This window comes from Myotis davidii, unplaced genomic scaffold (genome assembly GCF_000327345.1).
Source record: "Myotis davidii unplaced genomic scaffold, ASM32734v1 scaffold44, whole genome shotgun sequence".
Classification (NCBI taxonomy): domain Eukaryota; kingdom Metazoa; phylum Chordata; class Mammalia; order Chiroptera; family Vespertilionidae; genus Myotis; species Myotis davidii.
Genome location: NW_006299705.1, coordinates 2,462,491 through 2,474,087, shown reverse-complemented (window position 1 = coordinate 2,474,087; position 11,597 = coordinate 2,462,491). Strand labels below are relative to the sequence as shown.

At 38.6% G+C, this 11,597-nt stretch overlaps 1 protein-coding gene across 1 annotated transcript in view; it reads left to right on the top strand.

The window, feature by feature from the left end:
- Window positions 1-11,597, top strand: part of ANKRD31 (ankyrin repeat domain 31) — a 124,236-nt gene that overhangs the window by 76,657 nt on the left and 35,982 nt on the right. Inside the window, exons 15-17 of the mRNA XM_015571672.1 lie at window positions 4,278-4,415; window positions 5,230-5,372; window positions 9,756-9,918. Of these exons, the coding sequence (XP_015427158.1) occupies window positions 4,278-4,415; window positions 5,230-5,372; window positions 9,756-9,918 (444 nt within the window). The remainder of the gene's footprint in view (window positions 1-4,277; window positions 4,416-5,229; window positions 5,373-9,755; window positions 9,919-11,597) is intronic.

The following is an 11,597-nucleotide window of genomic DNA, read 5'->3' as shown; positions in this document are numbered from 1 at the left end:
CTGTGAGGACCCGTTGTGTCTATAGTGGAAGAACTGCTGTGCTGGAGACACCCTTATGGAGCAGGACTTGCTTCAGTGGGGCTTTGGTGCTCACTGAGTCTGCTTCTTGAGTGTGTCCCTTATGGATGTGAGGAGTTGAAATCTGGTATCTGACCAGGGTTACCCTGGCTCCGGGATCTCCAAGTCAACCACTGTGTGGGCCCACCCAGCAGGAGCTACAGAGATATCAACAGATTTCCCCTCTTTGTTTGGGATTTGGAAGTTTTGGAGCTCTCTGACCCAGCTGCAGTTTGTTGGGTTAGGCTGCAAAAGCGCAGGTGGTTCCTTTGCGCCACTGGCACAGCTTGGGTGGGGATGTAAATTGAGTGGGGCGGGGTCTCAGAGAATCACCAGGGCAGAGCAAACAGCAATGGTTGTCGTCAGTGTCTCCACAACTCCTCACGTCTCCACGACTCTGACTCCGTGTCTCCCCCAGTGCCACGCCCCCACAGCAACAGTGATCCCTGGGAGCAGCTCTGTGAGAAAGCCACCCTCGCTTTCTGACCCACTGCAAGACAGTCCAGTTTCTCCCTGTAGGAGCCTGGGACCTCAGAATCTCGCCTTAAACGAGCTCAGTGCATTCGAGAGCTTGTATCCCCTTCCGATGGAAAAAAACCGCGCATCCAGTTGCAGCCCGCCTTCATACCTCTGTTCTTGGTGCCTTTGCACCTCCTACTCAGTCTCAATGCGCTTCTTTCTTTCCTTCTAGTTGTAGAACTTCCACTCGGCCAGCTTTCCTGTGGTTCTGGATGATAGCTGTTTTGTCTTATAGTTGTAGTAGTTTCAGTGTTGTTGTGGGAGGCAGCACACACAGGTTTATACCTTATGCCTCCATCTTGGTTCTTCCTGAGTATTTCTTAATGACATTATATTTTATTAATAAACTAGAGGCTCAGTGCACAAAATTCATGCACGGGTGGGGGGCCCTCAACCCGGCCTGCACCCTCTTCAATTCGGGCCTTCTCGGGGGATGTCCAAGTGCCAGTTTAGGCCCAATCCCTGCACATCCCCCTCTCAATCCGGGACTGCTGGCTCCTAACTGCCTCTGCCTGCTGGCCTGATGCCCCTAACTGCTCTCCTGCCGGCCTAATCGCCCCTAACTGCCTCTGCCTGCCAGCGTGATTACCCCTAACTGTCCTCCCCTACCGGCCTGATCACCCCTAACCACCTCTGCCTTGGCCCCCGCCACTGGCTTTGTCCAGAAGGATGTCTGAAAGATGTCCAGTCTAATTAGCATATTATCCTATGATTAGTTAGACAACTAATACTAACTGCTTTAATTAAATATAAAGCTGTTAAGAAATACTCAGCTTTAACTACAGTGTACTTTATAAAGAATTTTAGTGTAAGTCCCCTTTGTTTCCTTTCCATTTTCTCCCAGATTTTGTTATATTCAAATTTCTTTTTTTAAAAATATATTTTATTGATCTTTTACAGAGAGGAAGGGAGAGGGATAAAGAGTTAGAAACATCGATGAGAGAGAAACATCGATCAGTCGCCCCCTGCACACCCCCCACTGGTGATGTGCCCGCAACCAAGGCACATGCCCCTGACCGGAATCGAACGTGGGACCTTTCAGTCCACAGGCCGATGCTCCATCCACTGAGCCAAACTGGTTATGGCTATTTTCAAATTTCAGTTATATGCTGGGGAAATTTACAATGAGAGTAACATTGAGCAATTTTTGAGTTTTTGCACCAAAATGTTTATCACATGCCTACCTTCTTTGCTATGAACATATCAGGAACAATGTGAGATTTATATTATTCACAGTAACAGTTACTGAGAGAGATTTTTCCATTCAAACTTGTAATCTGCATTTTAAAAAATATACATATAACACATGAAATATATGTAATATGTCTTTTTCTTCCAATAATCAATTTCCGAGTGCAAATTTCTAAAGAAATTTAGAAATTTTGTCTGGATGTCAATGGAAGATGAACATGAAACTATTAATCTTCCATGTGACTCTCATAGCCAAAGGATCCATCCATTAGAGACTTTTTTTTCTCTTGCTCTGAAATTTATGTCTGGTTGCTGACATTTAGGAGACAGGACTGGGTAAGGATCTGATGATTTAATGCAGTGCTTTTCAAACCTTACGTTACATCAGAGTCACCTGGAAAGCCATTAAAGCATTGCTGGGGTCTACCATCAGGAATTCTAATTCAGTAGGTGTGTTAGTTATATATTAGTGCATGAAAAATGATCACAAATTATTTTAAAATAACACACCTTTATTATCTCATAGTTTCTGTAGGTCAGGAAATAGGGCATGGCTTAGCCAGGTCTTTTGCTCAGGATCTTTCCTGGGCTGCAATCAAGGTGTTGGCCAGGACTGGGGTCTCATCTGAAGGCTCAACTAGGGAAGAAGCCACTTTTAAGCCCATCTGATGATTGGCAGAATTCAGTTCCTTTAGGGTTGTGCCCATCTGTTTCTTCTTTCATGGGCTCTTTCAAGGTGGCCACTTGCTTCATTAAAACATACAAGCTGAAGGTGATAGAGGAAGTCAACTAGCAAGACAGAATATGTTATAAGCTTTCATAACCTAACTAGAGGCCTGGTGCACAAATTCGTGCATGGGTGGGGTCCCTTGGCCTGTCCAGTGATTGGGCTGATCAGGGCCATCTCATGGGAGGGACCACAGAAGGTTGGCTGTGGGAGTGCACTGACCACCAGGGGACAGCTCCTGCATTGAGTGTCTGCCCCCTGGTGGTCAGTGTGTGTCATAGCTACCAGCCAGTTATCCAGTCATAACGGTCGCTTAGGCTTTTATATATATAGACTAGAAACCCAGCGCGCGAAATTGCATGGCCACAGCCACCTGTGTGCACCTCTCTGTACTCCCAGCCCCGCCCGCCTGCACTTCTCCCGCCACACTGGCAGCCCCACCCACCCGTGCGCATCTCCCAGTGGACTAATCGTTATGGCGTTACGACCACTGGATTTTTATATATATAGATAAGGAAATTAAGTACCCTCAATGTTAAGTTATTCTATTGATTAGTAGCAAGTTTCTCAAGGAGGATTTGTTACAAGACTATAAATATGAGGAAGTAAGGATCATTAGGAGCCATCTTAAAGTCTGCCCTCCAGAGTAGGCTTAGGATGGCTGAAGAATTTGCATTTCTAACACATTTCCCAAGTGAAACTGATACTGTTGATCTGGGATTCCACTTTGAGTACTACTGTTTAATCAGCCCAACTCTCTACTTTGCCTTGTGTCTTAGTCTGAAGCTTCTTTGATGTAGTTTTTACAGAAAGTGAACCTCCAGATGGGGGCCTGGGCTAAGAGGAATGGTTGCCAGGCACTTTGGGGTTGGGAAAGGCAACTTGGAGTCTTAACTTTTCTATATACATACTTTTACAGTCAGTGTTGCTTTTTCCAGCCCTGTTCTATACGTACTGCCTTTCATGGTACCTGATGCCCCCAAGTGCTGAGTGCCTGGTACAGATTGGCTCCCTTCCTCTGCAAATTCCTTTCGCAGGCACTTGTGTTAGAGCATTTCCCACTCTGCCATGTCAGTCAACTCTTCTCCATCAGTGACTTTCCAGTTCCCCTAAATTTGTTGAAGTCTTCTATTTATTGTTTCCTCTTTTATTGTTCTTGTATGACATTTTTCAAAATATCTTTTACTATCATTTTTGCATGGTTTGGGGAGAAATGGGTGAGTTCGCCGTTTTTAGCTTCAACCTATAAGTCTGTCTAACTTGTGTTGCAAAGAAAAGATTTAAAAAATCTTTAAATAATGATACTGTACTTTATTTTTTATGAAAGAAAAATAAAAAAACCAATAGGCCATAGTTTGGTTCTTGGCATCTTATGTAATCAGAAGCAGACCCATTGAGATAGAATAGCTGTAGGACAAAGAGAATTTTTATAAAATCACAATTTGTTTTAAGAAAAAAATTACTGCTAAAGGACTACTGAGGGTAAAATGAGTATAGAACTGAAACAGGTTTATTTGTTTTAATCAAACATATAATAGAGTTACTAAAGAATTGCTAGAATGACTTTGAAGTAATGCTTAAGTGCACTATAATTTCTTCACAAGTTGAAGAACTGTGTTACAGGTATATTTTAAAATAGTAACAGTTATATTAATAGATGTATATTTCTGTGTAGTACACCCTACTTAGGATGTTTTGAGGAAGTTGGTATGTATTTTTTAAGCTCCTTTATAATCAGCATTTGGCAGAAAAGAAGCCTCAGTTTTACTTGGCAAATTTACAGAAATGAAAACAGCTGGGATCAATAAGAGGAATACCAGGGGGGAAAGCCCACTTCATTTGGCTGTCAGAAGAGGAGATTTGTCTCTGATGAAAGTTCTAATAGAATCTGGAGCAGATGTGAATCTAAAAGATAATGCAGGTTTGGATTCTTTTAATTGTATTTAAATTTGAACTCACATTTCACAGCCTCTAACCCCAGTTTTGAATCTGGCTACTATGTAATAATTAACTTTGAACAATTTTCTTTAGTGACATATAAGTTGAATAGTAAGACTTACCTTGGTTCTCACCAATTGCTAAAATAACTTTCTTCTTCAACATGCATTTGGGAGCATTCAGCAAGAGTATATAGAATGGGAAGTAAGGGAAACTTTATTTAGGCCTTTTCTTTGTAGGCCCTAATTCCATTCCCTAACTTTGGAGAGAATGCAAAATTTTTCCTACTTTCTTGTTCCTTCTTTCCTTTCCTCCTGTCTTTCACTATTCCTTTCTTTTCCCTTCCCTTATTTTTATTTTAAACCTCCAATTTTAAATTGATCTAACATTTTGCTCAGCATGAAAGAATCTTGTGTGAGGAATTCCAGAGGGAAAAACTCAAAAATTGATGGAATGACATGTCATTTTAAAGAAAAATGTGACAATGAAAGGATACAAGTAGAAAAGTCAGAGATGATCTTTTAATATCTGAGTTGAAACAAATTGACATGATTAATATTTACTTTGGTCCCATTATGATTATGCTTCTGTTTTGGCACCTCTAGCAAATATTTTTTTATGAGATCAATTTGTTTTTAAAAATGAAACACATTTTAAGGCCACAGTTTTCAATATTTTTCCCACTAATATGTACATTTGAATCAATGTAGATGTTAATGTCATTAATGCAAGCAAACTTAATAATGAGTATATGTCAGCAGCAGCTTGTTTTAATTTTTCCCCTTTTCCATTTTTAGGTTGGACACCACTACATAAGGCATCTAGTGAGGGAGCTGATGATATAATTGTGGAGTTGTTAAGAGCTGGTGCTAATGTTAACTGTGAAGATCTAGATGGAATTCTGCCCTTACATGATGCTGTTGCAAATAATCATTTAAAGGTACAGTGCACATCAGATTTGGCTCCTATTACTCTTTTTTAGAAAAATGAGTGAAGAAAATGAAGATGTTTTAAATTGAGAACTAAAGTGATTCCTTAAAAGAAATTATTTTTAAAACCTTAAAATTACAAATGAAGATAAGAGATTGTGTAATGATTGAAAAATCAATCTATTTGCTAATGACTCATTTTTCTATTGTCTCTTCATCACATAATTCATATAAATCAGAATAAAATGAAATGGTTCAGAGTAAACACAGGCTATCAACCTAATACATTCCATTTTTAATGGTTTTAATTGATTTGCTATTGTGCATAAAAACTCTAATTATAGTGATGGTACATGTGACAGCTAGACTTTATTTAACTCAGAATTACACAGTGGATTTGAGGTTTCAAAGAAATGACTAAAAACACAATAGCTTGTTACTTGGAGGTTTGTTATATATTTTTCTCCTTTGTTTTTCTTAATTGGGCAGTGTGGTAAAAATATCATAAGAGAAAATTACTAGGGTTATTCTTTTAGTAACACTGAATTTCAAATCTAGACTTTAAAATTCTTCATAGTTTTTAAATTAAATCTTTATTGTTGAAAGTATTACATATCCCCTTTTTTCTCCCATTGGCCCCCTTCTATCCTGCCCCTGTTCCCCCACCCCCAAGGCCTTCACCACCCTATTATCTTGTACATGGGTTATGCATATATGCATACAAGTTCTTCGGTTGATTTCTTCCCACCCACCCTCCCACCCCTGCCTTCTCTCTAAGATTCCACTTCTGTTCCATGCTTCTATGTTTTTGGATCTGTTTTTTTCATCAGTTTATTTTGTTCATTAGATTCCACATATGAGATCATGTGGTACTTGTCTTTCTCTGACTGGCTTATTTCACTTAGCATAATACTCTCCAGGTACCTCCATGTTGTCTCAAAGGGTAAGAGATCCTTCTTTTTTACTGCTACATAGTATTCCATGTTGTAAATGTACCATAACTTTTTTTTTTTTTAAATTCAAAGTTTCTTTTTTGTTTTTTAAATATATTTTATTGATTTCTTACAGAGAGGAAGGGAGAGAGATAGAGAGCTAGAAACATCGATGAGAGAGAAACATCGATCAGCTGCCTCCTGCACATCTCCTACTGGGGATGTGCCCGCAACCCAGGTACATGCCCTTGACCGGAATCGAACCCGGGACCCCCCAGTCCGCAGGCCGACGCTCTATCCACTGAGCCAAACTGGCTAGGACCCACAACTTTTTTTTAAAGTATATTTTTATATATTTCAGTGAGGAAGGGATAGGGAGAGAGAGATAGAAACATCAATGATGAGAGAGAATCATTGATCAGCTGCCTCCTACATGCACCCCACTGAGGATCAAGCCTGCAATCCAGGTATATGCCCTGACCAGGAATTGAACCAGTGGCCTCTGGTTTCTGGGTTGACATTCAACCTCTGAGCCACACCCAGCTTGGCTACCACAACTTTTTTATCCATTCACCTACTGATGGGTACTTGGGCTTTTTCCAGACCTTAGCTATTATAAATTGTGCTGCTATGAACATAGGGGTGCATATATTCTTTCTGATCGGTGTTTCGGGTCTCTTAGGGTATTTTCCTATAAGTAGGATCACTGGGTCAAATGGCAATTCCATATTTAATTTTTTGAGGAAACTCCATACTGTTTTCCATAATGGCTACACCAGTCTGCATTCCCACTAGCAGTGCACTAAGGTTCCCTTTTCTCCACATCCTCACCAGCACTTGTCAAGTTTGTTGATTTGTTGATGGTAGCCATTCTGACAGGTGTGAGGTGACACCTCAGTGGAATCTAATGAACATAAACTGATGAACAAAAAGTAGACCCAGAGACATAGAAACATGGACAGACTGTCAAACCTCAGAGGGAAGGCAGCGGGGGTAGAGGGTGGGGTGCAGGGGAGGAAGGGATCAACCAATAGGAAGTAGCAAAAGGGGAGCTTGGTTTAGTGGATAAAGCACCAAGTTTGATAATAGAAAACGTGAATTCTAGGCAGAGTTCAGCGCTTGAGAAAGAGATAATACCTTTACCTTTGAAATAAGGAATTTCATCTAGAGCGTGCTATCTTATGCTATAGCCAGTAGCCAACATGTGTCTATTTAATTACTTAAAATGAAGTTTAAAATCAATTCTTCAGTTGCACTAGTCACATTTCAAGTACTCAGTAGCTACATGTGGCGAGTAGCTACCATATTGAACTTTGCAGATTAGAATATTTCTGTCATCACAGAAAATCCTGCTAGATAGTGCTCTGGTCTAGAGCAGGGGTTGTTAAGTATTTCCTATAAAGGACTAGATAATAAACAGTTTAGGTTTTCTAGGCCACTCAGTCTTTGTTGCAACTAATCAACTGCTGTTATATTGCAAAAGCAACCATAGACAATATGTAAATGACTGGTTATAGCTGCTCCAATAAAACTTTTTTTACATAATCAGGCAGCAGACTGGATTTGGCCAGTGAGGGCTATAATTTGCTGTTGTTTGATCTATTGTTATATCACCTAAGTGGTGATATAGACAGTTCGCTTTTGGAGGAAACTCCAATAAATCTATTGCATTTATTTTAAGAGAAATATTCTATTTGAAAAGATGGTATTTTTCATGATATTTTAGTTCCCCTGACATGGATATATTATTAACACATTTCCTCATATTTTCATGAACTTTCTCTCTGTGTGACCTTTCTTCTATCATTGGCTCATTTTATTTCTGACTGACTTTGTCCCTTTTATCTTTATTTCTTTATCTTGAGATAGGCTACTAATAGGTAAACTAGAAAGATGAAAAAGAGAGCAAGAGAGATAAATGTGGTATTGTTATTGGTGGGGAGCTCTCAGGTGAGGGGCAGGTGTGGGATAGAAGGGGACGGTGTGTGTGTGTGGGGGGGAATGGGACCTCTGTAATACATTAAACCGGTGGTTCTCAACCTCTGGCTCTTTAAATACAGTTTCTCATGTTGTGACCCAACCATAAAATTATTTTTGTTGCTACTTCATAACTGTAATGTTGCTACTGTTATGAATCATAATGTAAATATCTGATATGCAGGATGGTCTTAGGCGACCCCTGTGAAAGGGTCGTTCGACCCCCAAAGGGGTCTCGACCCACAGGTTGAGAACCGCTGCTTTAAACAATAAAGATTTTAAAAAATAAAAATAAATGTGTTTTCTTTATGCTGTGCTATCTCTAGCTGATGGAACAAATAAGGCCATTTCTAGCTGGCCATTTGCTCCTCAATTTCTCTGCTTCTTCATCCATGAACACAAGCAGAAAGAGAAAAGCTCCTAGCACATAGCATATCTCTGTTTAAACAAAACCTTACCATCTTTTCCTAATTAGAAAGTTTTTCAGTGGTTGGAGTCACTTGCTTGCCTCATGCAAGTGGAATCACTGGCTGTTTTTTACTAATTGACTTATACCATAAACTAATTAGTAACCATTTTTAACTTTGACCGATTGCAAACTGACTTCTAATACATAATTTCGATTTATTTAAAGACATCTTATTTATATTCAAAGATTATTTTGCCCCTAAAATGTCACAATTTATGACTTCAGTTTTTTCATCTATAAAATGATAGGGTTGGAATAAATGATATCTACATTCCCTTTTATCTTTAATATTTTGTGAATATGAATCAGTTATTTAGGACATATATTTGCATAGACATTATTAGATTGGATATTAAGTTTACTGAAATATAGTCCAAATAGAACTATGTCTAATGGCAATATATAATAAAGTTTATAATATAATATAGTCCTGAAGTGACTCTTTCTCCCTTCTCTACTCCTTCCTTCATCAGCTTGGAGGAGGGTCAACAGGGCACCCTGTTAAAGAGATCAAATAGCCCTAGCTGGTTTTGCTCAGTGGATAGAGCGTTGGCTTGTGGACTGAAGGGTCCCAGGTTTGATTCCAGTTCAGGGCACATGCCCGGGTTGGGGGCTCAATCCCCAGTAAGGGGTGTGCAAGAGGCAGCCAATCAATGATTCTCTCTCATCATTGATGTTTCTATGTCTCTCTCCCTCTCTCTTCCTCTGAGAGAGAGAGAGAGAGAGAGAGAGAGAGAGAGAGAGAGAGAGATCAAATAAAACCTGTCTGCCTCTTACTAGATTCAAGGCTGCATATCTGTTACTTCTATGTTATCATGTTTGGTTTTCTTATGGGAACAAATCAGGTAAAATTAGTGGGTCCACTTGCAGTTGTCATATCAAATTTAATAAGTGGCCAGAGTTTGAAAGCTTTTTTAAAAATAACTTTTAATGCTTGGTAATGGTATCTTATAATAAAAGCAGAAATTATTAATCTAAGATGTTAATAGAGATAATTTTGGAAAAATGTCTTCTAGGCAGCTGAGATTCTACTACAACATGGAGCAAACACTAATAAAAAGAATAAAAAACAGAAGACTGCTTTAGATGAAGCAGATGATGAAAAAATGAGAGAGCTGCTAAAATCTTATGGTGCTATTGAGATTGGTAATAGAGATGAGAGTAAAGCTAGAGTCACTGGTATGTATGTCAGTATTGCTTACCTTTTTATATAGGTGTATACCTCTGCTTAGAAAAATAAAATCTTTATATTTGTAGTGTAAGTTGCTTTATAACTGGGGATAGATGTTTTGTATGCTTATTAAACTCTTGAGAAACCATTTATTTTTAGAAAGTAGTATTTCCAAACTTGGTTTAATTTATAGGTAATATGATCCTATTTGATTTGGAGTTACAATTGAAATAAAACCCGTACCATTCATTAAATAAACATGAATCTCTTTAACATTGGGTATGACATAGAGATGTAACTAAAGCAATGCACATTGGTTTACTTGTAGTGGGGCTGGAAAAGGATATTATACTACTAAACTATTGGCAACTAAAGATTTCATTACTTCACAATTTGTAATGATTCATGTAAAAGTTGGACTAATGCCAGCTTTTAAAGAATCTAATATTCTAATGCTATAATATGAATTTGTTAAGCAAACATATTATATGGGTATGTGTGTAATAAATAGTGAAAAAATATTTCAAGGGAATGTACAGTCAGGCAAAATTTTATGAACCATTTTATAGCAGTTGTTTGAGTTGAAATACTATAATATAATGGATTGTCTATAAGAAATAGGCATTTAGTAAACACTAATTTAGAAAACATATTTGTTGAATACCTGCTATGCAAACCAGGCACTTGCCCATGAGGAGCTTTCAGTCTTTTGGAGAGACCATTCAGAGAATAGGCAATTCAACACAATTTATTAAGTATTGAGGAGAAGGAATTATTCTCCCCTTTCCCTTATGCTTGCGTCTTGACTCATAGAAGTAGAAACCATGAACATAATCTGCCCTCTCTCTTTATGAAGGAGAATATTAGGAAGAGTCTGACACACATTTCTCCCCAGCCTACCAGCATTCTTACCAACTATTGATTTTCAAGGGAGGAATCATATAATTGATATGATTGGTTAGAGCCAGGAATAATCATTGTGTCATATTTTACTAGTATACTAAATCACATGTATATAAAGTTCCTCTTTCCATAGTCTGCGACTATAGGGTAAGTCCCCCGGTTAGGGCCTTTTTTAGAGCCACATCCATGTCTCTATCCCAGTGATGGCGAACCTATGACACGCGTGTTAGAGGTGATACGCAAACTCATTTTCTGGGTTGATTTTTCTTTGTTAAATGGCATTTAAATATATAAAATAAATATCAAAAATATAAATCTTTGTTTTACTATGGTTGCAGATATCAAAAAATTTCTATATGTGACACGGCACCAGAGTTAAGTTAGGGTTTTTCAAAATGCTGACACACCGAGCTCAAAAGGTTCGCCATCACTGCTCTATCCCTTTCCACAGCTCTATCTGAAAGTTTGGATCCCATGAATTATATCAGCTCAACTTAAGAGAAGCCTTTCATTTGGCGTTATCAGGCACTCTGTTATAAAGTGCTATATCTATTCCCACTTGTTTATATGGTTATATGGAGAAAGGGAATCCAGAATGGGAGAAGAGTCAGAGAGAACTATACAGAGACAATAAATCATAGTCATAGTGATTAAGAGCATGGACTTTGAAGTCAGATCTGGTTTCAGTACTAGCTATGTGTCAATTAGACAACTTCCTGAATCCCTCTTCTGTAAAATAAATATAATAAACTGCCTATCACACAGAGTTCATATAGATTAAATA